The sequence below is a fragment of the Carassius auratus genome, chromosome 14 (genome assembly GCF_003368295.1).
Source record: "Carassius auratus strain Wakin chromosome 14, ASM336829v1, whole genome shotgun sequence".
NCBI classification, from domain to species: Eukaryota; Metazoa; Chordata; class Actinopteri; order Cypriniformes; family Cyprinidae; genus Carassius; species Carassius auratus.
This window is the reverse complement of record NC_039256.1, coordinates 12,748,457-12,776,419: the sequence shown is the minus strand read 5'-3', so window position 1 is coordinate 12,776,419 and position 27,963 is coordinate 12,748,457. Positions and strand designations below refer to the sequence as shown.

Here is a 27,963-nt window from a genome sequence, read left to right as displayed (position 1 = left end):
CTTTGTCTGCTGTCTGTGTGTTAGATGCTTGCTTCCACATGCACACAAAAACATCATAACAGAGAGCATTGTTGTGAAAGTGTTTGAGCAACATTTAATACTTATACTTTCATGTTATCCACCATAAGTAAACTCATTATTTTATGCAATAGTATTTTCAGTACTTTACCTTTATGCATTATCATAGTCATCAATGTTCATAATTTATATTCACATTTTCATCTGCATCATTATACAATGAAGTTATAGTTGACCTTTTATCACTCAAAAGACAGTGGAACATTTTCATGCCGTGCTCTTTGATTTAATGAATCGCTTCAGTCCTTGCTCACACACTCTCTCCGATTCCTCTTTATATTCCTTTTATTACTTTGGAAAGGAAATAAAGAGCGATGAATCTAGAAGAAGAATAATTTAACACAGCAGAAAAACAAAAAACACAACCAATAATGACTCTGTTAAACCCACATCAAGCAGGGCTACAGTTACTTCTCTGTGAGAGACAGCTGTAGTATCCTCTCCAGCTCTTCCTCCTCTTCCCTCCTCTTCCTTCAGGGAACAAAAAGAGCAAGAGCAAATACATTAACTCTGTACTACAGTGTCTATATGATTTAAAGATGGTCTCTACTAAACCCATGCAATCACACATATGGTATGAAAAAAAAAACATTCCTCACATTAAGTCGAGACATTGAAAATATAAAGAACAAAATAGTAATAGGTGTTAACGTTTTTGTGACTGGAATAGTTTCTGTATGTAGACAAGGCAAGAGGAAAAAAGCAAAATAACAAATTATTCTTTTGAGGGAAAGATGTGTCATAAACGTGCTTAAAAACACTTTTCTTTTATTGGTCGGATGAAATATGCTAATTTTTTGAGACTTTGGGTTTTCATGAGCTGTATGCCAAAATCATCAGTATTAAAACAATAAAAGACCTGAAATATTTCAGTTGGTGTGCAATGAATCTAAAATATATGAAAGTTTAATTTGTATCATTACATTATGGAAAATAATGAACTTTTATCACAATATGCTAATTTTTTGAGAAGGACCTGTATAGTGCAACAGAACAACAAAAACCCCAAAACAATAGTGTTGGATGAAAAGACGTGTAGTACATGTGCTTGCCAGCTTCTATACAATGTAGCAAAGCAAATTAGAAACTAAAAAAAAAAAAAAACATTTAGTAATGAAACTGTTATTTTTTTTTGGTGTCAGAAATTCTCCTACTTATAAAAAAGCTACGTTCATTACACTGGTGAACATCATGAACATGATAAACATCATGCATACACCACCTCAACGTATATATAACAAATGACAAAGAGCTCATTCTGAAATATTTAAAAATGTCTAGTAAATGTCCTTGTCATGTTGTTTTTAACTAGGGTGACCTCTCTTTGGACCCCCCAAAAAAATGTCTAAATCGTCCCCAAAATGTCTAGTATTTGGCTTTTACTTTCTACAGTCACCATTCATAGTTTAAAATGATTAAAGACCTGCGCGGGACTATTTCCTTAATCCCTCTCCTGCTCCATTCTGACATTGCATATCATTTTAGGGAGCCGCCATCAATGTACAGAGAATTTAAATCGCTTATGAATGAGCACTCGTTGTTCACTTTCACTTAAGATTTGCCGATCACACACACTCTGTGTAAAGGAAGCACATCTTATAAGATCTCTGTCCTTTAGCATGGTCTGTCAGTCATCTCTCTTTGCTCTCAACCAGTCATCAGTTAAGATCAGACTCCTACAGCTTGTGTTGGATGCAGGGTTGCCAAGTCCGCATTTATCCCCCATGTAATTGGGCTAGTGTTGCCATGGGCTGATCTCCTCCCGTGGGTTAAATTTTTAAAATAAATTACATTTGACTGAAATGCTTGTCACATGTTGCATTCTACCCCTGATAAACTGTGGTAGATGTTAAGTTTTGTGAAGGAATGCCCCTGGTAAGAAGCCTTTTAGCTTGGTTTATGATCAATCTGCATATTAGTGACCGTAAAATATGGCCCTTAGGTATGGAAATTTCATATTTTGAGTTTTGATATTATATACAACCCCCCCCCCCCCAACTGGCCTCCACTGTCCTCTTTTTGGAAAACTGAAATATGGTATTACAGCACAACAAAACAAAAATGAAACAAACAACAAATAAAACAAAAATTGTCTCTTAAATAAATAAATGTGCTTGTCAGTTGTTCATAGAGCAACAAAATTAAACTAAACAGACAAAGAAAACAAAATAATTTCTTCTGGATGAAAATGTGTATTAAACGTGCTTGTCAGGTTGTTTTTAGTGCAGCAAAACGAAAACCTGGATGACAAAATGTGCAGTAAATTTGCTTGTGAGACTGTTTATAAATACAAAAAAGAAACAAAAGGAAACAAAAGAATTCAACATTTTCTCTGTGATGAAAAATATGTTGTAACCTAGTAAATGTCAGGTTGTATATTAGTGCAAAAAAAAAAAAAAAGTTTTTCTCTTGAATGAAAAATGAGGTCAATGTGCTTATCAGATTGTATATAGTGCAACAAAAATAAACCAATTAAAAACACAAACAAAACAACATTTCTTTCATAAAAAAGGCAAAGAAAAAAAGAATTATCTTGGATGAAAAACGTGTAATAAATGTGCTCATCAGATTGCTTATAGCACAAAAAAAAAAAACCTAAAATGAATCAAAAAACAAAACAGAAAAACAAAACAAAAAATGTATCTGATAAATATGTGTAGTAAATGTGCTTATCAGGTTGTACATAGAAGCACAACAAAAACATGACATAAAATAAAACAAAGCAAAAAATTATTCAAAAACAATAAACAAACAAACAAAAAATAATTTCCTCTTGGATGCATGCAAAACTGTCTTAGACTTTAGCTCAGCAGGTTTGGGACCAGGGCTTATGTGTTTGGATCCTGTTGTTTCTTGCTCCTCCGTCATTCGTACCTGTCTAACTCCTCCTGTTCTCTGCAGGAGAGCTCCATCGCGATGCGTAGCTGTTCATCAAAACTGGTGGCCACAGCAATCGCACCCGGCGCACGAGGCTCGCTCAGTGAGCTGTAAGACGGAGGTGACATGAGTGCGGGATCAGACAGGGATAACTGCTCTCCAGCATCGGACTCCACACTCTCTCCTCCAGCCAGCGACAGAGACAGAGATTCCTGAATAGCCCTGTCAGAGACACAAACACATTTCAAACAGATGAACAATTGGTATGCACATCCTCACACTCAATCCACACACACACACACACACCTCTCAAGCTGAGAGTCCTCCTCATAAAGCGGAGGCTGAGAGACTGGACGAGTGTTAGTGAGAGCCTCCCATATGGTCACCTACAGAAACGCACAAGAAAAGAAAGAGGAATGAGGGAGTGGGTGGAAACTGTGGAGGGAATGATGAAAAATTGATGTCTGCTAATAGTTTAGTATTGACTAGAGCTTCACAATTACTCATAATAATAATAATAATAATAAAGACTATGACACGGCAGACATATAAACACAGCCAATGATGTTAAGCCTGTGTCTTATTAATAACTAGTACAGTATAACCAGCTACACATTTTGATGACTGACAAGTTTTTTTTTTTGCAACACTTAAACTAATCAAAGAAATGTCTGCTGTGCATATTAATGATTTTTTTTTAATTAAAGAAGTATTTTTTTTTGTTGGCATTTATCCTGAACAGGTTGAATATGTGGTTGCAGTCTTAGTTATAGCACAAAAAAAGCAGATGGTTGTTGAATAAATGATTCACAAGTTTGTTATGTAATGTTTTAGTTGTTGGTAAGTTTAGGTGTTAGTAGAGATGTTAGAATATCTAAAATGACTAATGTTTGGTTTTGCATGAAAGTAAAACAAAATAAAATAAAAGAATAAAAAAACAGATATTTCAAAATTTATTGGTACTAAAATCTACACGTTAAAATTAAATAAAAAATTAAAAACTGGGAACAGGGATTATGTTTTTGGATTCTGCAATTTTCATATATATTTCAATAATGTTATAATCACAGGGCAGTATTAGTATGAGTGGCTTTAGACCCAAATCTGACTTTTTTTCACCCAAAATAATGTCTAGATTATTCCACAGTCATAAAGGGGAAAATTCAGTTCTAATAGCAGGAATCTAGTTTAATTGCTAGTTAATGTCTAAATAGAAACTCTGATTACCGTGCTTCTAAAATAAACTCTGGATATCTTTAAAATATAATAATCAAGATCAAATAATTAACTCTCTCTCAAATCATATAAACTTAGTACCTTGGAAAACATCTGTTTCCAGGCAGACTGATAAAAATATACAGCGACTCTCAGCCAGCCAATCAGAACAGAGCTTGCCAGATCGTGAAAGCGCATGGAATATTTTGTGTGCAATGCATTAGAATGGCGATCCATGGACATACCATGTGATGGATGCTGTTACCTGGTCACTCTCTGTCCCCGCGTCCAGCAGACTCTGCTGTATGGCGAACTGGAGTAAATTATCATCCTCATCCCTCATTGGTTCGCTGCGGCCTGGTCCAAGTGTGGTGTATTCTGGGGGAGGCTCAAACACAGACGGGTCGATTTCACACTGCAGAGGGGGAGGCGTCTGACCTGGAAGCAGGGAGGTGAGGCTAAATACCCGGCACAGTCACAGTCAGAGCAGTTTTAGACCTGAAGAGATACTTACCAGCCTCGGTGGCTCCTTGAGGAGACTGTACTGTAACAGAACTGACCGGTTCATCACAGCCACACAGATTGCTGAATGTCACTCGAGCATTCAACACGTGGAAGAGAGGAATTTCTAAGAGTCAGGACAATGACTCAATTTATACTGCCGTTTACAACAATTTTTGGTATAAAAAAGGATATTTCTCAAGAAAATATTTTAAATAAGAACAACAAATAAATGTAATGTGCATACCGTATTTTCTGGACTATAAGTCACACTTTTTTTCATAGTTTGGCTGGTCCTGCGACTTATTTATAAAAATTAATTTGACATGAACCAAGATAAATGAACCAAGAGAAAACATTACCGTCTCCAGCCGCGAGAGGGCGCTAGATGGTAATGTTTTCTCTTGGTTCTTGGTTCTAAATAAATGCAACTTATAGTCCAGCACGACGTATATATGTTTTTTTCCTGACGTATTTTTGGACTGATGCGACTTATACTCAGGTGCGACTTATAGTCCGAAAAATACGGTAGATGAAAAATTAAATTCTGTCATCATTTAATCACCATCAAGCTGGAGAGTGCGATATGACCAAAATCTAATATCACGATAAGAGTAATTTAATTAGTTGTTTTGAGATTTAAAGAAGGTCTTTATGATATAATTTATTTTGATACGATATACATCTTTTAATTCTTGTCGCAAAACTAATACTAGCCTAAATAAAAAATTTAATTTCAATGAAGACAAGTAAACAGTCATCAATTAAATAAACAAATAAGACTACACTGTATATACTTTATAGTAATCAAATGTATAAAAACTGCATATTCTTCACTGTATAAATGTATTGTATTTTTGTTCTTACTATAGTTAAAAAAGTGGTAGAGCATTGTGTTAGGAGCGCAAAAGGTTTTGGGTTTAATTCCCAGGAAAACACATTAGATTTTAAAAAAAATTTATATCCTTACATCCCGAATGCACTGTAAGTCGCTTTGCATGTAATGTAAATGTAAATGTAGACTGCTGTCACTTTAAGAGCTGCCCCAGATCCAATATACTGTTACATGCTTGTTTTTCTTTCACTGCTGTTTGTTTTCAGGTAAGACTTAAATCACTGTGTTTACGAGGATACTTGCTAAGACGTGCATTTTAACACATACAAGTGTGTGCATTTAAACTTTCAAGACCTATAAAGCAGCAAAAATAACTTAATGGAATCAATGGGACCCGAAACAGTTTGCATACTAACATTCTTTAAAATATCTTCTTTCTTGTTCCATAGAATAAAGAAATTAGCAAATGATGAGGGTAAGCTAATGACGACAGTATGTTTGGGTAGACTGTCCATTGAAGAAAGTGAAACACAAAAGATTTTGATTGCATGTTGACTTTAAGGACATAAAATGATCAATCAACATGATATGACAGATCTTCTCACCAATCTTTACTGGAAAGCCAGGTGGCAGGCGTAGGGTTATGAAGTCACGCAGCTTGGCAAAGTGGGCGTTAGATATGGCCATGAGGTCAATGATGGGCGTAACCTGCTCAGCCAGTGATAGCGGATGAGCTTCACTCAACCACAGTGTGGCCTTAAACCTGAGCGAGACACACAGAGGTAAAGAGACAAAGCAAATATTCTTAATTCACATGCAAACAGGTTCAAATCATGGTACTTTGGAGTTGCCATAGAGACGGTACCTCTGCACTTTGCTGGTGAGCTCAATAGGCCGCCCAATATCTCTGCCATTCAGATTAAACTCTGCATCAAAGTACTCCTCCGCTGTGATAGCTGTTGGGTTATGGGGACTAGCGCACTGAGAAACCTGACTCTAGAAACAATCCAACAATCTCCAATCAGCACAGTCACAATGTCTTTAATTTAAATCATCAACCATGCTCAATAAAAAATCCGTGATCACACTCACCCCAGTACTAGAGATGTGCTGCTCAGCAATACCAAGGAACGACTGTAGAGGAGTTCTACATCCTGAAGGCACAGAGAGGACAGGAGTGAGTGGAAGGTGACATCACAGAAAGGGAAATGCATTTGAGAAAATACATGCATATGTACATAAACTATATGTATGTGTATTTTTGGGTTAAATTGACTGTCAGTATAATTTTTCTGTTTGTACAGGTTTTAAGTACCTTTACTCCTAGACTTGTCCTGATCAGAAAGGTGTTCGGTCCGAGAACGTGTCACTAACTCCACATTACTGGCACTGTAAACCTACAATTACGTAAGTATAAAAACATTCAGGGAGGTCATTTTGTCCTCTGCACAGGTGCTTTCAGCAAGGCTCAGAGCTGAATGTCTCTTAAAGTGGACCCACCTTTGCTTCATATCCACTAACAACCTCTGTCTTCTCAGAGCGCCATCCCCAAATCCCAGACTTATTTCTAGAGTCAGACAGAACAGGGAATTAGATGTGCAACAGATGTTTCCAGAGGTAAAAAAAACTATAAAACTCACTACCTGGAGGAATGTATTTTGAATGCTAAATTATAAAGCTTGAAAGACAGACCTACCGTGAGCTTTAAAAGGGTCATGAACTGAGAAATCAAAATTCCCCTGATCTTTTGACATTTAAGAGGTCATTGTACTATACAAACATGCTTTATATTTCAGAACTCAAAACTTTCTCGTTAGCCTAAAAACAGCTTATATTGAAGCCAGTCTGCCAAAACAACAGTTGTAATAGCCTGCTTCTACATCATTGCCTGTTTAACTCTGCCCCAACTATTCTACATCACTGCCTGTTTAGCCCCGCCCACCATTTTCCATTTTTTGAACTGCCTTTTTTATTATTTTGTACTGTTCTCTGAGGTCCACTTATAATGTTATCAAATTCTCATGACGGTAATTTTATTTTAAAAAACATCATAATTTAGAAGTAATAAGCTATTTTCTGTCCTGTTTTGATGCCCCCTATCAGAACAATGTTTGAATAGGCGTGGCAGATTGTAGACTCGGAAATAAACGACCACTCTTATGATTAACTAACAGTTGTGCAGTTTGGGCGGGTTTAAACAGGCAGTTATATAGCATCAGTGGGGAGGTTTAAACAGGCAGTGATATATCATCGGTGGGCGGGCTAAACAGGCAGTTATATAGCATCAGTGGGCGGATTTAAACAGGCAGTGATATAGCATTGGTGGGGAGGTTTAAACAGGCAGTGATATATCATCAGTGGGTGGGGCTAAACAGGCAGTTATATAGCATCAGTGGGTGGGGCTAAACAGGCAGTCATATAATATCGGTGGACGGGTTTAAACAGGCAGTCATATAATATCGGTGGACGGGTTTAAACAGGCAGTGATATAACATCGGTGGGCGGGATTAAACAGGCAGTTATATAACATCGGTGGGAGGGTTTAAACAGGCAGTGATATAGCATCGGTGGGCGGGTTTAAACAGGCAGTGATATAACATCGGTGGGCGGGATTAAACAGGCAGTTATATAACATCGGTGGGAGGGTTTAAACAGGCAGTGATATAGCATCGGTGGGCGGGTTTAAACAGGCAGTGATATAGCATCGGTGGGCGGGTTTAAACAGGCAGTGATATAATATCGGTGGACGGGTTTAAACAGGCAGTGATATAACATCGGTGGATAGGTTTAAACAGGCAGTGATATAGCATCGGTAGGTAGGTTTAAACAGGCAGTGATATAACATCGGAGGGTGGGTTTTAACAGGCAGTGATATAGCATCGGTGGGTGGGTTTAAACAGGCAGTCATATAATATCGGTGGACGGGTTTAAACAGGCAGTCATATAACATCGGTGGACGGGTTTAAACAGGCAGTCATATAATATCGGTGGACGGGTTTAAACAGGCAGTGATATAACATCGGTGGGTGGGTTTTAACAGGCAGTGATATAGCATCGGTGGGTGGGTTTTAACAGGCAGTGATATAACATCGGTGGGTGGGTTTTAACAGGCAGTGATATAGCATCGGTGGGTGGGTTTAAACAGGCAGTGATATAACATCGGTGGGTGGGTTTTAACAGGCAGTGATATAGCATCGGTGGGCGGGTTTAAACAGGCAGTGATATAGCATCGTTGGGCGGGTTTAAACAGGCAGTGATATAGCATCGTTGGGCGGGTTTAAACAGGCAGTGATATAGCATCGGTGGGCGGGTTTAAACAGGCAGTGATATAGCATCGTTGGGCGGGTTTAAACAGGCAGTGATATAGCATCGGTGGGCGGGTTTAAACGGGCAGTCATATAACATCGGTGGGTGGGTTTAAACAGGAAGTCATATAGAATCGTGGGCGGGTTTAAACAGGAAGTCATATAGAATCGTGGGCGGGTTTAAACAGGCAGTGATATAGAATCGTGGGCGGGTTTAAACGGGCAGTCATATAACATCGGTGGGTGGGTTTAAACAGGAAGTCATATAAAAGTTATATATAAGTCATATATCCTGTTTATCAATTTGCACTGGCTTCCAATAGCTGCTCGCATAAAATTCAAGGCATCGATGTTTGCCTACAAAACTACCACTGGCTCTGCATCCATTTACCTAAATTTGTTACTTCAGACTTATGTGCCCTCTAGAAGCTTGCGTTCTGCAAGTGAACGTCGCTTGATTGTGCCATCCCAAAGAAGCACAAAGTCACTTTTACGGACTCCCCAACTCAATGCGAGCAGCTGAGTCCTTAGCCATCCTCAAGAATCGGCTTAAAACACATCTCTTCCATCTTTATTTGACCCTCTAACTTTAACACTCACTATTCTAATTCTATTCTTTTAAAAAATCTAACTACCTTTCTAATCTTTTTGTATTCTATTTTCTCTTCATTTATTATGCAATTGTATATGTTTTCTTTTTATTTATCATATTATTTAAAATCCCATGCTACGTGTACTGTGTTAACCTAACTGAGACTTGTTATAGCACTTATATATCATTGCTCTTTTTGTTGTTTTTGATTGCTTCCACTGTCTTCATCTGTAAGTCACTTTGGATAAAAGCGTCTGCTAAATGAATAAATGTAAATGTAAATATAACATTGGTGGGCTATAAATGTAATTATATATATATATATATACATACCTTAAATTAATAGTTGCATTTCTCCATCATTTTAAATTTGTTATTTGCAATCTTTCATTAAAACCATTAAATACACAGTCTTGTAAGAGTCCTTTTGTCTGATTTCCCAACCTTTGTAATATTGTGATTCTTCTCGAAGCTGGCTGGTTTGGTTCATGGTTTATAACACTTTTAACAATGTTTTTTTTAAATCCCTTTGGGAAAAATTAATGGAAAAAACCTCGGGAATCAGCGCCACTGAAAAACTGGCCATGCCCTAATGCACTCCATACAGACTCTGACAAATTAAATCTGTGGTAAAGCCTCTTCCTGTACCTCTCGAAGGCAATGTTGCGTGTGTTGAGATGAGTGGACACTATAGGAGAAGTGAGTCTCTGGGCCGTGCTCTCCTGCGAGGGTAGCATAGCTGCGAGTAGAGAAGGAGCGTCCCGTGGAGACAGAGACAGCGGTTCTGTATACACCACCTGTTTCTCGTGGTCCACCTCCATCACCATGGCCCCACTCTCTGCAAAACACACAAACCCCCTCAATGCACTGAACCCTCTTTAAATCCTGCATGAATGCACACTGAAGACTCACCTCCTCCTTTAAAGATGTAACTGCGTCGGCCCTTAAGCCAAGTCATGTGCTCAAAGCCCAATAAAGTGGTATCGACCCTCAAACACGAACCGCTTTTCCATACACGATACACATCACTTGGACAAACTTTCGAAACTAGAGGAACTGAGTAATTGAGACAGAATGACAACTGACTGTCAGGAACAATTGATCAGAGGAGCTGTCCACGTCTGTGGTGCTGAAATGGTTAAAGCTGTCATATAGGTTGCCAATGGTGGGTTTCTTTGTAGTTTGGTTTTATTTCAATGTATTGCCGTATCAGCTTCTCAGGGTATTAAATGGCAGATGCAGATTCAACATTTAATAATCAATAAATAAATACGATAAAATTTGCCAAAGGTGAGACAGAAGTGATAGCCAAAGAGTTTGTGCATCTATCCAAACTCTTTAGTTTTCAAACTCACCCCAACTAGTAAATTCCCATTTCATCTCCACGTAGAAATCACGTGCCTGCAAAAAAAGATGACATGTTGTTAGAATACCTTCTGAAAGAGGACGGCAAATCAAACCAATACAGTATCTAATGAGTTTATAAAAAAGTCTAATGGATTTACACAATGAATGCATATCAAATGCATCTTCAGTCAAGGGTGTAAGTGTGTGCATATGGATCACCTGTCTCAGTTTGCGCAGCAGCTCAGGAATACCAGACAGTCTCTCTGTGGCTCTTCTGAAGTCTCTGTACTGAAGGATCAGCTGCACCAGCTCAGGGTCTCCGGTGCTCACTGCCTCCTGCAAAACTGCACACACAGTTCAACACTGCCATCACCACCACCGTGCACCAATGAGATTTACTGAAGATGCACATGTTGGAAGACAAGGAGAAGTTCTTAAATGACAATGAAAATTAAACACTAACGACCTTTCTGTGTGAGTCCAGACCTGTGTGAGGAATATGAACAGAGATATTCTCCAGAATCCCATGGCAACTCTTTTCAATATAATGAAGGAGAAATGAAAAAAATGAAAACAACATCAACATGAAGTATCAGCTTGTGTGGTAAAGTCCAAAATATACCACAGTAGCTATGTTTACATGCACCCTAATAATCCATTATTAATCCGTAATTGGACTGATGTCTCAAATGAACTAAGAGGCCTGTTCTCTTATTGAGTTTGAATTCAATTGCATTTTGATTGGCTTGAGAGAGGTGGTGTAGCCCTGAAATAATATGATCAAGAAGAAAAAATGAAGCATTTAAATGCTTGAATCTTATCTATTTTCTCAGTCGGTTTCAAAAACACAGTGCACATGATGCAGTGTTGAAATGACTGAAATTTGTATTCTGCTGTATTTCAGTCTGCACTTCACACAAGTTATTATAGTATGGCTTTACAACTCATATGGACTATTTTATGGTGCTTTTGTCATTTTTGATGCTTAAACTTTATTTTATGTTGCAGATCACTTTGATACATTTCAGTGTTTTGAGTTATTGGAAATACTGGTTAACTAACCTATCATGTTTTCTTGAAATGTTGTGACTTTTTATCATTTAAGGTCATGAAAATGCAGTGAAAAAGCCCATCTCTCTCCTCTCTTCTTGTGTAAAGTCACACATGCTTGCACGGATTGGTTGCTCAGCGTGTGAAGGCTGTGAAGCTGTACCTGTCCAGCCCTGTGTGTTGCTGTGTGTGGGATCCGCGCTGTGTCTCAGAAGCACGCGCGTGGACTCCAGATGCCCGAGACACACGGACAGCTCGAGCGGCGTGCGCCCGCGCGGATCCAGCCGCTCCATGTCATGCTGCAACACACAACATACGGCCTTAGAGAGGAAAGACATACTAATTATTCAATGAGATACTAAATAGTTTAAACTACTCCATGTACCTGTTTTTTCTGGAGCTCTCGGTCCAATTCTAGAAACTGGTTGTCCCACACCAGATAATGTAAAGGAAACGCCTCTTCAGCCATTTCAGTGATGCTTGATTTATGTTTTCAGTAGTTTAGATTTTATTTGTTGCGTGGTTAAATTGTATGTTTGGCCGCCGAGTAGGTTTTTAGGAAATGTTTATTGGGTTGCGGCCACCTTATCATCTAAACACATTCAGTAACACGCTTTTATTTACGGACCGTTCATTTCCTTTAATAAAACATGTCGTTTAATCTATTCACTGAATTCATTCCCTCCGGGCTCCAGATGTCTCATTTACACTCATCACCGGTCTGATTCGGGTGCTATTTTGCTGTAAATCCTCCCGTTTGCTCCAAATATCCACTGACAAGTCAAGCCAACAGCTGCTTAGCTAGCGAAGCTAAGTAAAAATTTCTGCAAGTCTTTATAAAATATCCTCTTCGAGGCTAAAAGGGTTGAAAATTGATCGTGAAAATTGAGCGGCGTTCCGTTATAAGAGGTAAAATCGAGATCACGGATGAGTTAGAGGTTTATTTGCAGTAAAAGCATCCTTGCGTTAGCAGATAGCTTCCCAACATCCTCCTCCTCCTCATCAGACTAGTGCTGCTGGAGCTCGCTGACACATGATGTTAATAACACTGTTCTCTGACAGAGAAAAGGACTGCTTTCCATTATATTCCGACCAGGCTGTACTGAACCGGGGGTAAATACCGATAACCCACCGCGGAAAGCGATCAGAGGCCTAGTTTCCATCCATGTTGATGTGAAAACGCCTCGGATGCAGGCTTGGCTGTGCTGATACCCTCCTCAACTCATCTGACATCAGACAGCAGCTCGTACAGAATTATATAAACTCAGCTGAGATCAGATAACAGCACATGCTGAATTAAAAAAGTTCAATCTGCATCATAACCGCATTTTATAAATGGAGCGGAGATGAGCTTGTCTGAGGTCAGACCACATAAAAAAAAAGTTTTAAAGATCAAAATGTCAAATGGATGTGGTAAATTCTGAAACTATGATTTTATAAACTGAAATCACGCTATCTAAAATGTATAGTGCATGACATATTTGTAAATTCATCTGAGATTAGATAATTTTTAAACTTGACAGCACAATTTATAGACTCATTTGAGATCAGAAAGCATCTCGAGCTCAATTTATAAACTTATCTTGAGATGAACCAGCATCATGCACTAGAACATGTAATTTGATCTGATATCAGATCACTTCGAGACAGACACTGGAAACCCTTATGAGATCAGACAACATTTTGTCCTGACTATACAAATTCATTTGAAACCAGACAGAATCTGAATAGCATACTGATAAAAGTATGAACAAAATTTTAAATGTCAGACTGAGTTTAGTAACCCACCTGAGCACAGTCTTCTGAAATCACATTTTTACTCAAGGCAGGAATAATGAAAACCATCATCTTTTTACCTGTTGATGGTTGAATGAAGACATTTGTTTGCTAAAGGACTGGCTGCCAAAATTCTGTAATGAATAAATGTGCATTATATGACTGCACAGGGCAGCTAGGTCTTAATAGCCAATGCACACATTCATTTATATCCAGTGTTGTAAGGCATCTAATCCAATCGCACAGCATTTAGCTAATCAGTTAACCAAGAAAGAACATATCATAAACATTTTCTATAAAACCGCTTCAGATTTCAGCATCTCCAATGAATTCAAAACCAAATCAAGCTCACATTTGTATCATTTTTATTTTCTTGAAAAAGAAAAACAAGTGAAAAAGCTTCTGAAAATAATTATAATGCTACAGATTTCTTTCTGTCGTACTACGGGAGGAGAGGAATACATTTACACAAGGGTGTTTATATATTTATATATCTCTATACTCTCAGGTATTAAGGAGGGAGAGGAATTAAGAACAAAAAGGTATTCCTCAAGTAAAATGACATTTAAGGGGATGAGTGGGGGGAGAAAAAGAAAAGAAATGCAATGCAATGAACCTCCACACTACTGAGGATAAATGGATCTGTATCAAGATGACGGGATCTGGACAGTGGATTAGAGTATCGTTCAGCAGTAAAAGCAAAGGGTTTTAACGGCAGACAGAAGGCTGCTCTGAAACAGAAATCAAACTGTAAAGGAATAGCACCTGTTGATCTCTTTAATAGAAGAGCCCATGGCATGACAGGCCTGAGAACCCATCTGATTGCCAATTGCAGTGTTTGTGTGTACACAGAACAAAGGGAAATAGTTAACTACAAAAGGATACTCATCACCCAGACCCATTTATACATAAGCCCCGCCCTGGATGCTTCAAGCTCCTCCCTCCTAAGCTGCTATACATGAAACCCGGTCCTCTGTCAAACAGAGAGCCTCCCTACAGACCTACAGAAGCCATCACTCACACGCATTCGGACTCTGCAGTCCATCTCAGTCAAACAAATATTCACAAAGTCTCTCTCTCTCTCCCTGAGGAGTGGGTTTTACGATATCCTCTGGATGAGCTTGTCATCTGATAGGCAGTAGAGGGCATTGACAGACAGCTCGGAGATAAAGCTTTCGCACGCCTGTCGCGAGACCCCTTTGCAGCCGCGCAGGTCCAGTACGGAGAGACAGGACAGGCGCCGCAGGTACACAAGACACCGGTCTGTCAGGCGGCTACAACCTGACGACGACATCAAACAGGGAAGTTTTAGCAATCATGTTTAACATTTGACTCCTTGGTTGAGAGCTGTGAATGGGTCGGTGTGTGTCTGCGTACCTGCTAAGTTGAGGTGTGTGAGTGTGTTGCGTGTGGAGGAGCCCACGGCGCTGAGGAGGTTGAGAGCACCATCTGTGATGGGACAGTGCGAGAGCTCGAGGCGAGTGAGCAGAGGCATGTGTCTGATGATCAGCCTCAGCGTGGCTTCGGTCACCTCCAGACCGCACAGCCACAAGCACTGCATGTGCTTCATCTGGGAACGGTTGTCGCTGCCTATGGACACACAAACATGTAAGGTTTCAACTTGGGGTGTGTGATATGCACCGCTTACATTCATTTCAGTTTGCACATCAGGAAGATTTACAAGCTTTCTTGAGCGGTTGTGTCATCTCCAAGCAACACAGGACTGCTTCAGTAGTGAATTGATCTTAAATCGATTTAAAAAAACATGATTCAATGACCAAATGAATCAGCCAGCTGAATGAATGATATGAACAAATGACTCCAAAAAACTAAGTTCATCCAAAAATGAAAACTTGCTGATATTTACTCACCTTCTCAGTCCATTCCAGGTGAGTTTCTTCCTCACTTTCTCAAGTGATTTTGAGAAATTTCGCAAATCAGTTAAGCTTTTAACTTCACAAGACATTCATTGATGGACTGGAGGGTTACTTGTGGATTAATGTGGGGTTTTATTTTTTAACAGCTGGTTGGACTCTCATTCTGACAGCACCCATTCACTTCAGAGGGTCCATTGGTGAGATAGTGGTGTAATGCTAAATTCTCCAATTCTGTTCCCATGAAGAAACAAACTTACCGACATCAAATTTTATTTTTTGGGTGAACTCCCCCTTTAAGACTTGCATCCACCCACTCTAACAGTTTGTTTCATACTTAATGTATTAATTTTCTTAAAACTATTTCATAATTAAATATATATATATATATTTTTAAAACGACTGTAAATGCATCCAACCCACTTCTGAGCTGCATCAAAAATTGTGTAAATAAATGCTTTTTCAGATGTATCTTCTGTGTCACCGCTGCAGTCCAAAAATGGATTTTGTTGATTTCATTGTAATTGTACGTACTTACTTAATCCTCTTCATCCCACGAGAGACATAAGGCCTTGTTTTATTTGTAACAGTATCTTATTCTAATTGAAATTATTGTTAAAAGTAACAATGATACATACATTTTATAAAGTATAAAAAAAAAATGCCCTAAAAATGTTAATTGAAATTAATTTAGCGGACAAAATAGTGCCTTGTGGTAATCTGAAATACTGCTGTGAACTGACCATCGCACATAAATGACACGCTTTGGCAGTCAGCCGTTCATGACAGGCCTAAACCAGCCATGGCACCAGCAAAAAAAACACACTCAGCAAAATATGCTCTAATGATCATAATCGCCAAATCCCAGGAAATATTGAAAATAATATTTTTGAAACATTACTGTCAATATAGCACACTCCTATTTTCATGTAATAGAAGAAAAAGTAAGAAATAAGAGTTGAGCTGTTTTAGGATTACCTGGTGGGTTCAGCAGCTCCCTGATTTGTGCATCTTTGACACCATCGGCCCAGCTCAGGTCTAAAGAGCGCAGTAAAGGACAGCTTGGAGAGCTCAGTGCGCAGACTGACGCCCAATTACACCCTGATAGCACCAGGTCTTTAAGGCCTGTGAGAGAGCTGCCTGTGAGTCAAATCATAACAAGTACAGGGTATAAAACAGATGCAGTGCTGATGTGAGAACAGGCACCTGGCAGGCGGTTGATGAGCCAGCTGAGCTGCTTCTTGGAGATGTTGGCCGAGGAGAGGTCCAGTGTGACAGGCTGCCGTTTGATGATGCCCGTGAGGGCCTGAGGACTTATAGAGCGGCAGCGGCTCAGACTGATCCGCGTCCATAAACGCTTGTCACAGCCCCTAGAATCACACCACTGTATTAAAATACACACACACACACCTTTGCTCTGTTCCAAAGCCTAGTGAGATGCCTTCACAGGCAACATTTAAAGGCACCATAGGCAATATATCTTGTCTGGGCAAAATTCTGATGCAGTATCAAGTGTATACTTCATGATGAAAGTTATCCCAGAATGCACTGCATCAAAAATCCAAGATGGCCAACAAAGAGAAGGAAATGTTGATTATAAATAAACATTCCATGCAATGGCGAAATATCTTAATGACTAATTTACACAATGTGTATGCAGTATGTTTATGATTAGAATGGCACGCTGTTATCTTAGCAACAACAGTTTCAGAGTGAAGCGTGGCACTGTGTTTATGTACACATGAGCAGATCATAAGCCAGTGTTTTTAGTATCTCAGAGTGGCTCGGTTCACATTAATGGCTGCTCTGCACATACTCCATCTCTAAATCTTTTATGTGCACTTGAAAATGCAGCAACCATTTCCCCAAAATTGTAATGGGATAAACATACAAACTGCCCACTGTCAATGTAAAGAGAAGCTTTAAGGTCTCCCTTCATTTTCCTGCCAAAATAAAAGCTTGATGTCTTCATGTTTTTAAAAAAAATAGAGACAGTCAAAACGTATTAGTAATGTCATTTTACAGTTATACTGTAAAAATATTTTTTTTAACTGTGAAATTACAATAGCTATTATTATATTTTTTTAAATGCACAGATATAGAAAATAAGTACAGCATACAAGATACATTTCTTAAAAACATTATAATTAAAAACAACAATAACAGTAATAATAATAAGAATTACTAGTATTAACACGCAAGAAGTTTTTTCCCCCCAAGTGTGGTAATTGTGTACTCACCATTTGTACCAACTCTTGCAAACAGCCATGCAGACGCACAGCTCTGCACGAGTCAAGTAGCGGAACACGGACACCCACACCTCTCTCTCCCAGCCGGGCTCGTTCCCTCCGTTCTGCTCCGCTGACGGCCGCAGGGTGGAACTGGAACAAGAGTCTGAGGACTTCGCCTTTTCCGATCGAGTCTTTTTCCCAACTCGCTCCTGAGTCAGCCGGTGAGGGGAATCTTTGAAGTTTGATCTCAGACTCCGCACCATGTGTGAGTGTTTGGATGCGCTTCTGGTCAGAGTGTGCGGTGATGATGAAAGAGCATGTGATTTGTTTACGTGCAATCTGTCCGCAGGCGAACGAGGACCGTCTGAGTGAGGGGCACCGTTTCGCAGTGGGGGACGGAGCAGGGTTTTGGGGTTTTGCGGAAGGCTTCTAGAAGACAAGTTGGCTTCCATTTTGGGAACAATGGCGCTAGGGTCGCGCCTACCCCTCGATGGCTGTAACGTCACTGTGACGCAGGACCCCTGGCCTCTGACATCATCATTTAGCACCACAGAAGTGTCAGATGGAGTGGCCTCTCCTCCCTCACTGCTCCCCTCGCTCTCTCCGTTTCGATGGCTTTCTCCATTCTCGTCTTCACCAGCTTTAGCTCCTCGTCTCTGAGGACGGTTCTCTTTACCATTATACTGTCCGTTCTCTTTCCTCTCCTCCTGTTCTTCTTCCACGGAGTCATCTCTTTCAACCTCCATCTCCATTCTTTCTCTCAGGCCTCCCCCTCGGCCACCGCCTCGGAGTCGTACCCCTCTTCCGCGAAAGGAGGACACCCCTCGGCCACGTGAAACGCTCCGTCCGGGTCCCGCTCTGACTACGCCCCCTCTCTCCAGACTCCGCTGACGCAGGAGCTTTGGAGAAAGAGAGACAGACGAACGGGTCTGAGAGACAGACAGAAATAGAGAGAACGAAAGCACAGCCGAGAGCCACAGAGAAGAGCGTGTGAGAATGGGAAAAGCAGGATTACAGATGCGCTGCGATGAGGGAAGCAAATGTTAGAGGCTCAAAACACTTACCGACTGGATGATTTTGTTCCGTTCTAATTTTATCTGCAAAAGACAATAAGAAATCAAACATGCATCATTATTTATATATATATATATATATATATATATATATATATATATATATATATATATATATATATATATATATATATATATATATATATATATATATATATATTAGTTTAAATAAGTTTTAGTAAAATATTACTACTTCAATTGTAATAAAAAAAAATAAAAAAATAAAAAAAAAAGAGTTAGCCAATGAGACTGGAGCTTGAATTATTTTAAAGTGCCTTTCATTTTTGACTGTCTATAACAATGCTGTCGGTTCTCATACTGTGTTCTAGTATGTTTTCTATTGAATTTTTAACATTTGATTCATCAAGGACGCACTATTAAATCAATCAAACGTAACAGTAAACATCTAGAATCATTACAAAAGTTTTACGTTTTTTCGAATTTTTTTCAAGTTTCTGCAAAATATGCAGCACAATGGTTTTAACATGTAGAATAACTCCAACTGTTTCTTGAGCAGCAAATCACTATATTATAATGATTTCTGAAGGATCATGTGACAACTGAAGACTGGAGTAATGATGCTGAAAATTCAGCTTTGATCACAGGAATAAAATACATTTTACAAAACATTTAAATAGAAAGCAGTTATTTTATATTGTAATAATATTTACTTGATTTATAGTATTTTTGATTAAATAAACACAGCCTTGATGTGGATAAGAGACTTCTTTCTAACACATTTAAAAAACCTTACATTACCATTCAAAGGTTTGGTTCGGTATCTTCAACTTGTTGTCAAACAAATGTAAATTTAATGAATGGAAACTGTAACACATATGTACTGTGTGTGCACCTGTTTGCATTCTTACCCTTTTCCTGAGCTGTAGCTCCAGCGCTCCTGCTCTCCTCCTGTTCTGCTGGTGCTGCAGCAGGAGTCTCTGGGAAGGGGGCGGCTGTCGTCTGGAGCGGGTCAGAGGCGGGGAGGAGAGGGAGAGGGGCGGGCGACCTCTGCGTCCTATACGCAGACCCCCCACCCCAATCCCCTCTCTGTATGCCCGCTTAGCTGGAGGACCAGACAAGCGACTGCCGTTGGACACGCTGCTGTCTGTCTCCTCATCACTACTACTGGAAGACTTCAGAAAAAAACAAACAAACACTAATTACACAATTCGTCTTTAGATCCATTTATCATCTGAAGAGTGGGTCAAGCAAAGAGCAAAGGTCTGTTTAAACAGGATGACTTATTGCATTAAAAAAAAACAAAAAAAAAACAGCAGAAAGCATACCTCGGTTTTTTTGCCCTGGACACATTTTGGACATTCCCAACAACTGGGAAGGTCCTTATTAATAATACCCTCACCGGGCACCTGCAATATACACATAGTATTAACACAGCACATATAACAGCTAATTTCACACAAACAAGATGTGGGACAGACACGTACATGTACCTTTATACATTCTGGATGAGTGATCTGAGCGCATTCGGAGCACTCCATGAGCGTTTGGACGGACTCGGGGTCTATAGACTCCTGATAGCCTTCCTTACATATGGCACACACTGCAGTAAGAGGTAGCGCCGGCTAGAAACACAACACAAGTGTGAGATACAACACTCTCTAACATAGCACAGAGTTCATTTTTACACAATTTATACTTTTGTCTTTTTATGACAACGCTTTGCTTCATTGTCAAACTGTATTCAAGTCGATTTTTCTATATACACTACCATTCAAAATGTTGGGGTTTATACATGCGTTTTTGAATTAAGGTCATTATGCTCAATTCAGATTGCATTTTTTTTTAATTAAAAAACACACAGTAAAAACTGAATAATTATTACCATATAAAATAACCATTTAATCCATTTTAATATGCTATATTTGAATATTAATTCTAGTTCTTCATCGTTCTTATATGCTGGTTTGTTGCTGATTTTTTATTCTCAAAGCTAAAAACAATTGTGCGGCTTAATATTTGTGGATATTTCTTAGAATTCTTTGATCAATAAAAAAATTCCAAAGAACAGCATTTATTTGAAATCGTAATCTTTTTGACTATAAATGCCATTACTGACTTTTTTTTTTTTTAAATAATAAAAGAAATAAAAAAGCCCAGACTTTTGAAAGGTAGCACATATGGACAAAACTTTGACCAAATTTTCTAACACTAAAAACCCTTGCTCTCAGTAATTTGATGGCATTAACGCTGAACACAGATACTCACTGCAAGACACTGACGGAGAACACAGCTCTTCTTGAGTCTGCCCGGCCCTCCAAACTTCCTCATGTCCCGACAGTAGTTACAGTCGCCACACTCGGTGCGCAGACAGGCCTCGCAGCGTTTGCAGCGAACGCGTCTGCGTCTCAGAGCAGAGATGGAGGAAGACGGCTTCACGGGTCGAGGAACCGGTGGCAGCACGGGGGCTGAACCGGGAGCACGCGGGCGGTACAGCAGAGACAGAGGCGGAGGCGGCTCATACCACGAGGGCTAGACAGACACAGACACATTTTTACATCAACTCAATACTTCTATACATGCTGTATGGACGGTGGACAGTGTATAACCTACCCTTTTGGGCCATTTGACGATTGGTTTTCCAGTGTAAGACAGTTTGGGGTTATCATTGGCATGTTCCTCTAGCAGCTTCTGTTGGGACAGAAAGAAAAATAGAGAAATGAGCTTAAGTTAACAAAACAACAACAACAACAACAACTATATTTCTATGGCCACATGGTGTTATGTTCGCACCCGTATGTCACTGAGTAGTGCAGGGGCGTTTCTGATGCCTGCTGGAACACATTTCTTGTGTGCTGGCAAGTCCTCCAACTTGTGCAGTAGTTCCCAAAGCCCTTCCAGCTCTAAGGGTGTCAGGTGAACTTTCACCCCTGGACGAGTAGGGGATGCTGCCTCTTCCTCCGGCTCCTCTTTCACCTCCTCCTCCTCCTCCTCCTCCTCCTCCTCTTTCACTACAGTTTCTCCTTGATCATTAAAGCCTGCTTGTTTAATCACATCCTCCTTCTTTAGCCCTGTGAAGCACAACACACATGTACCAATGTAATTAGGATTGTATTGATATGTTATTGTACACATTTATGGTGTGTGCACTGACCAATGCCCAGTGAGTGCTTCTGGAACTCAGGTGTGAGGTGAGACGTGTTGGTCAGACAGTACAAGTAACGCTCCAACACATACCAGCACATCTCAAAGTAGAAAGGGTAGCGGAACTTAGCAGGGACCTGCACGGATAAACCACAGAGACAGTCCGAAAAAGCTCATGAATGGGCATAAAAGGAATAATTGAGGCTTGTTTGAGTGCTCACCCGTGTGCGGTCCTCAATGTTATAAATGTTGAGCTGCATGGGAATGTTAAAGCTGTGCAGAAAGTTTCCCCCAAACACCAGCGTATCCATCGGAGTGTAAACTGCATGGATCCACCCTACATACACACACAGAGACACAGTGGTTTGGTCCTAGAAAACCTGGGAGATTCCTACCTGAAGTGTTTAATGCATGAGAAACATGTGTACCTGAGGGGATCATGAATGTGTAGCCTTGCTTCAGTTCAATCCGTTGGCACATCCTGGCTTTATCGCCGAGAAAGATGTCACCCTGCTTCCCTGACAACACCCAGTTCTCATAGAGCTCCAGGTTCTGAGGTGTGGGCGGGATCAGCCAGAACACCTGAGATCATTCAGAACAACACGGTCAACAAGGACAGCCGATTAGGAATCACCAGACGAGCTGACTGACACATAGATTTCGAAAAGTTTATAAATGCCGCAATTATGGAGAACAAGAGGATTTGAGAAGGAGAGGACAACCCAAAAAGATCAAACAACCTGACAGCAATAAAAGCTGAGAAAGAAGATTCTCACACATCTAATGGTTTGAAGTACCAAGAAAGCACAAAATTCGAACTATGCTACTGGTCAAACGTTTAGCATTGCTGAGCAGAAGAAACTTAAAAAAAAAAAAAAAAAAAAAAAATGTATATATATATATATATATATATATATATATATATATATATATATATATATATATATATATATATATATATATATAGCAAATTTGCCATATATACATACACACACACACACACATATACACAACCGAATTTCCTTCTGAACTCATCCTCTTTGTGAGCACACTACAGTGTTGTATCTTTAAGACAGCACTCACCTTCCTTCCCCTGAGGATGTGGTACCAGACCGATGTGCCGCCAAAGTCTATGTGGAAATCTGTGAAGCATCCCTCGACACTCATCAGACAATACCTGAAAAACACACGGCTGTATGATCAACCTTCATAAACCAAGCAAATGTTGCTCTAATGTTAGAATGAAAAAAAGTTAAAATTATATTGTATGAATAAACAAAACAAAACGTACTTCTGTACTTTAGGGTACTGCATGTCTATAATGGCATTGGTGGAGTCTCTCTGACTCTCTTTAAGATGCCGCGGCCACATGTTGTCCACCCAGTCAATCATATCAACCTAATGAAAACACAAGCCATTATATTGGCATTCTTCTTTTTCATTATCAAACAGTGCCGTCAGGATTTCTCAAAAAAATGAATATCAGCTGACAATAATTGCGAGTGCACACACCGAGGTAGGTCTCTTGACTAGATTTTCTAGTTTTGTGTGACTGAACTCCAGACTGATCACATTGTAGAGTTTTTCACGTTCTGATGCCGGGGTCTCATAGTATCTCCTCCACTGCCCCATTGACATCTCAATGCCTTTTTGAGTGGTCACATCCATCACATCCACCATCCTACGACTGCCTATCAGAGCAAAGGAAAGGGAGGGAATGTTAGCAGGAGTCAATGATAATAAGAGAGAGATAGAGGAACAAAAACTTGTTCTTACCCACAAACAATTTCACATCACTGACACTGAAGTCTGGGTCAGGCATCCTACAAAAGACAGATAATATAAAGAGCTGATAAGTTTCAAATGAGTTCAATGACTACAAACACTGGCATGATGAAATAAGCCATACTTTATGCCAAGACCATCTGCTTTCTTGAAGATAATGGGGTCCCGGAGTCCCTCCCGTTGGATGTACTCCAAGGTGAAGTCTGCAAAGAACACCATATACGGTTAACATGGGCCTCCAAATATGCACGTTTTCACAATGCAAAGTATTTCAAAGCAGCTTAACAGAACATGACGCTTCAAAGCTAAATCATAGGTGGCAGTGGGAAAGAAAACTTTCAATATGGTTTAGCTAGGATGAGAGGAACTGAAACTCAGCACATGGAGCTCACCATGAGAACTAAGCAACATGCAAAGTTCAGCACAAACCTTTCCCGTCCATAATTTTGACCAGATCCGAGTTGTATCGGTCACTTTGGAGTTTCTCTTCAATGTCGAAGGATCTCTTCCCTTCGATTTCATCGTCTGAAATGCCATCATCTTGGTAACGCCGCCGAGTGCCAGTCCGCTGAAAACAGATGACCAAGAAACAATACTCAGATTAACATAGGAATGCAAAAGCCATTTCTGCCCAATTAATCTCGATTCTCATTAATACAATAGAATTTTCTACTACAACCATCAGACTTTGACTTCAACATTTACAGACCAGCGGTAACACACTCAAGTCATGTGTTCACAAAACCAATTCACAAATCCAGCTCAAATTCAAACTAACCAGCATTTTCCCAGAAAAACCCAAGGGTTACCCTACATGCTCTTTTTCTGGACATTTCAGGCAACTTTGAAATCAAAGCCAGGAGGACATGTCCAGGAAAAAGAGGATGTACGTTCAGCCAAACTTTCCTTATCTTTAGTTTCAAATGCAACACCAGAGCTTTCTGGCAAAGGTGAACATCCCCATGTACAGTTCTTATTGATTTATGAAGCCTATTTATTATTATACTGCTGCTGAGGCACGGTCTAAGTGTACACAACGATGTTTTGACAGTCTCTTCCTCAGGCGCGTGTTCACCCGCGAGTGTGACGTCAGGCCTCGAGCGCCAGCTGTCGACTTAATAACGCCGTTACATCTCGGTTAAAAACCTCAAACAAACGTTCCCAGGACTGCAATTTTGTGCACATTTTAGCTGTTGAGTAACATGAGAAACTTACCAGGCGTTTGCTATAACGGGAACTCTCCCCTTCCATTCCCTGAAAAAAAATAAAAGGATACATTTTGAACGTTTCCTGCAGACAATGTAAAAAATGAAATCAGGTGAACCGAGAATAACTGCAATAGTGAAACTAACTAGTTATCAACACACACTAAATTTAATTAAACATACAAGTACCTACCGCAACCGGGTTAAGTTATATGTCACAAAACCGACTGAGCTGCCTAACTTTACCAAACAGTCTTCTGGGCATTAGTAGGGAGTTAAATGCTGTCTATGTGGGAGGCTCGCTAGGCTTTGAGACAATCATTATATAAACCAGCAGTGCGATCAGACAACAGAGTGCGTCTAAATGATCCACATTTACCATTCACCAGGTAATAAATCAAAACGAACAACACATTTTAAAAGCTAAGCTATTGGATATTTGTGATCTGCAACTAGTGAAGTAAACGAACAGCGAGGAGCTGTGACAGATAACTGACATTTATTGCAGTTGAAGCTGCTCTAGTTCTGAAGCGGTTAGCTTGAGCGAGCGCTCCACTACTTTTGACCGGGAACCAGTAATGTTAATATAATTCAACCTAAAAATTGGCTTGTCTGCATCACAAGGCTCAGTTGTAGCTGCTCTATTACTAAAAAGTATAAGGTGGATTTAAAATAGCAAAGTTAAGCCCTTGAGAGTGGGTGCTAACCAGCTAATCCACTAGCATTACCATTGACAGCCCGCGCTAGCCCGTTAGCCTGCTAGAAACAAAACAAAAAAGACCTTTAAACAATACCTTAGCCTTCAACTTTCGCTTTCTGCCGATAGTGTCGAGTCGCTCTGTGGGATTAAAAATTCCCGTTGGACTGCGAATTCATCCTGTGCAGTGGTGCTGTTCTTCACTTCATATTATTATTTTTGAACGATAAAGTTAAATCAATCCGCTTTCATCCGCCATTTTCAGATTGTCATGATACACACACTCCACTACTAGCTACTCCCACGACACGCCCTCTTAAATAAACAGCCAATGAGATAGCGGGAATGCAAACTAGGCGAATGATGATTGGGTCAAAAGGACGCCAATCATACGGGAGCTTCTGATTGTTAACGCCCCTTGTTGGTTCATTATATTTCGCGGGCCAATAAATGTTCGTATTGTTGCTCATAACGGGCAGTTTATTGGCTGCGGAGTGAAAATCGGGTCATTATGGCAGCCTATTGCTGGCAAAGAATATTTTAGTTGAAATATAAACCTATCAACGGACGTAAACTATCTCTGAAAACCCATTGGCTGATGTTTGCTCACCGGCCGCATTTCTCAAGAAGAGGATCGAAAACGAAGATAGTTATTGTCTTGTAAAACAGCCAAGTCAAGAGCCACCTGCCATCATCCAGAAACATCCAAGAGTGTCTGTCCACATCAAATATAACGTATTTAAAAACCTTTCAAAGATTAAACCTCGACTAGTATATGAAGTAAGCACATTAAAACAAAAACACCTTTCTTAAATCTCATTTTAATAGATAGATAGTTACAGAACACATGAAATACATCCCTTACTGAAGTATTCAAAAGATGTAGTTTACTACAATTAACAGCAACACCAAAACACACAACCAAACAATATATGAGAATATAAGACACAGCGATATGAGATATATGACTATGAGGAAAAAAAGTCAGAAACACAAAGAAATAGAAAATATATATATATTCATCTCTCTCTGCTGCTTTCTGTCCACGTCATAGACCCCTGAACATAGATGTGTGTGTGCAGCAGGAGGCGCTGGACCCTGGGATGTCTGTATGAAACACTGCATCTCTGAGACATCGAGAAGCAGCGAGGGCAGGAGATAAGGGCAGCAGACTAAACTGTGGTCCTGAGGTCACTTCAGCCTGAAAAACAGTGAAAGAGCGAAAGTGAGACAGTAAGATAGTGAGAGGAGATGAGCACACACATGAAATATAAACACTGGGATCTGTTGGTAAGATGATGATGTTTAATATATATTCATGTTTCTATTCAGCAAGGACAAATTAAACTGATCAAACATGAAAAACTATTTATTTTATATAAATTCTATTCTTTTGAACTCTCTATTCATCAAAGAAAATAATAGTATGATGGTTTCAACAAAAAAATATGATGCAGCACTGTTTTCAACATTCATATGAATATATTCATTAGCAGAAATGTTTCTTGAGCAGGAAATCAGCATATTAGACTGATAGCCATCTTCAAGAATCGTCTAAACACATCTCTTCCATCTTCATTTGAACCTCAAACTCTCTGATTATATTCTTAAAAAGAAAAAAAAAAACCTTGTCCCTTTTAGACTTGCACTCTATTTATTTACTGCTTGTTTGTCTTTAAAAAAACACTAGTTTTTCTAATCTTTTTTTCCACTTATTTTAAATGACTAAATGAAAATGTACATTTCTGAAGGATCATGTGACACTGAAGACAGAAGTAATGATGCTGAAAATACAGCTGTGCATCAACGGAATAAATTACATTTTAAAATATATTAAAATAATAAATCACTGTATTTTGGATCAAATAAATGCCGCCTTTAATTTTAAAAAGTAAGGTTCAAATAAAGCTTTCACCCTGATGCACAGAAGGACCATTGTGAGGTTCTTAAAAGAACCGCTTTAGTTTGATGGACATTACAAAAATCCTCTATAAGGAAACTTTTGTGTAATGAAACACTTCCGTGGATAACAGAGAACCATTTTAAAAGTGTTGATGAACACAAAAGACTTCTTGGTATATGAAGAAAACTTTTCACACACATTTCACCTTGGTTATATAGTTGTGAATGCATGTCACTGTGGTTTTACAGGTTTTTTTTCTTGGTTTGCTACTATTTTCACAAGTAAGGTGCATAACTCTTAGTACAAAACTGTAAACTGATCACTTGTAACACCACTAGTCATTCTTTCAAAACCTATCTCATGATTTCATTGTAGTTGCACATATTTTCATTCCACATAATCATTGTTTCCCAACACAATATCATTGTGATGTGTATTGAGAACATTTCAATGAATCACCAAAACACAACAGTATGATCTTCTTTCAATTTAGTATTTTTAACAATCAGTTCATTCA

General features: G+C 39.4%; 3 protein-coding genes across 5 annotated transcripts in view; all 3 read right to left on the bottom strand.

The window, feature by feature from the left end:
• Positions 1 to 68: 68 nt before the first annotated feature.
• LOC113113666 (ankyrin repeat domain-containing protein 13D) lies at positions 69 to 13,088 on the bottom strand. Its single transcript, XM_026280056.1, has 16 exons — positions 12,186 to 13,088; positions 11,964 to 12,099; positions 10,970 to 11,094; positions 10,759 to 10,804; positions 10,316 to 10,459; positions 10,052 to 10,241; positions 7,007 to 7,073; positions 6,822 to 6,903; positions 6,599 to 6,660; positions 6,372 to 6,502; positions 6,112 to 6,269; positions 4,685 to 4,798; positions 4,436 to 4,608; positions 3,262 to 3,341; positions 2,953 to 3,177; positions 69 to 549 (listed from the first exon to the last, which is right to left on the bottom strand). The coding sequence occupies exons 1-16, from the start codon at positions 12,267 to 12,269 to the stop codon at positions 486 to 488; spliced, it is 1,881 nt and encodes a 626-aa protein (XP_026135841.1). The 5' UTR covers positions 12,270 to 13,088; the 3' UTR covers positions 69 to 485.
• Positions 13,089 to 13,918: 830 nt separating this feature from the next.
• Positions 13,919 to 25,833, bottom strand: LOC113113665 (lysine-specific demethylase 2A-like). Of its 2 annotated transcripts, none has more exons than XM_026280054.1 (23): positions 25,641 to 25,833; positions 24,857 to 24,895; positions 24,071 to 24,209; positions 23,766 to 23,844; positions 23,633 to 23,679; positions 23,369 to 23,547; positions 23,148 to 23,254; positions 22,940 to 23,033; positions 22,285 to 22,438; positions 22,078 to 22,193; positions 21,867 to 21,993; positions 21,506 to 21,783; positions 21,326 to 21,403; positions 20,981 to 21,244; positions 20,200 to 20,337; positions 20,041 to 20,121; positions 19,624 to 19,887; positions 18,746 to 18,778; positions 17,691 to 18,610; positions 16,657 to 16,820; positions 16,429 to 16,575; positions 14,954 to 15,166; positions 13,919 to 14,857 (listed from the first exon to the last, which is right to left on the bottom strand). In XM_026280054.1, the coding sequence occupies exons 2-23, from the start codon at positions 24,890 to 24,892 to the stop codon at positions 14,676 to 14,678; spliced, it is 3,840 nt and encodes a 1,279-aa protein (XP_026135839.1). In that variant the 5' UTR covers positions 24,893 to 24,895; positions 25,641 to 25,833; the 3' UTR covers positions 13,919 to 14,675. The 2 variants fall into 2 exon arrangements, with proteins under 2 accessions (XP_026135839.1, XP_026135840.1); XM_026280055.1 differs by having other exon boundaries at positions 14,676 to 14,857; positions 20,206 to 20,337.
• A 531-nt stretch (positions 25,834 to 26,364) lies between these two features.
• LOC113113663 (syntaxin-3) overlaps positions 26,365 to 27,963 on the bottom strand; it is a 34,589-nt gene continuing 32,990 nt past the window's right edge. The window contains exon 12 of one of the 2 annotated variants that reach the window (XR_003293619.1): positions 26,365 to 26,744. The gene's annotated coding sequence lies outside the window, so the exon portion shown is untranslated. The remainder of the gene's footprint in view (positions 26,745 to 27,963) is intronic. The other variant, XM_026280050.1, reaches the window with a different exon arrangement.

Bases quoted from the DNA above. Each gene is read 5' to 3' on its own strand.
- LOC113113666 (XM_026280056.1), bottom strand. From the start codon at position 12,269: ATGGCTGAAGAGGCGTTTCCTTTACATTATCTGGTGTGGGACAACCAG. The intron at 12,100-12,185 runs GTACATGGAGTA...TGTGTGTTGCAG, and splicing joins GAGAGCTCCAGAAAAAACAG to CATGACATGGAGCGGCTGGA. The intron at 6,503-6,598 runs GTGAGTGTGATC...GATTGTTTCTAG, and splicing joins AGCACATCTCTAGTACTGGG to AGTCAGGTTTCTCAGTGCGC.
- LOC113113665 (XM_026280054.1), bottom strand. From the start codon at position 24,892: ATGGAAGGGGAGAGTTCCCGTTATAGCAAACGCCTG. The intron at 23,680-23,765 runs GTATGGCTTATT...TGTCTTTTGTAG, and splicing joins GCAGATGGTCTTGGCATAAA to GATGCCTGACCCAGACTTCA. The intron at 20,338-20,980 runs GTGAGTATCTGT...TTGTGTTTCTAG, and splicing joins TTCTCCGTCAGTGTCTTGCA to CCGGCGCTACCTCTTACTGC.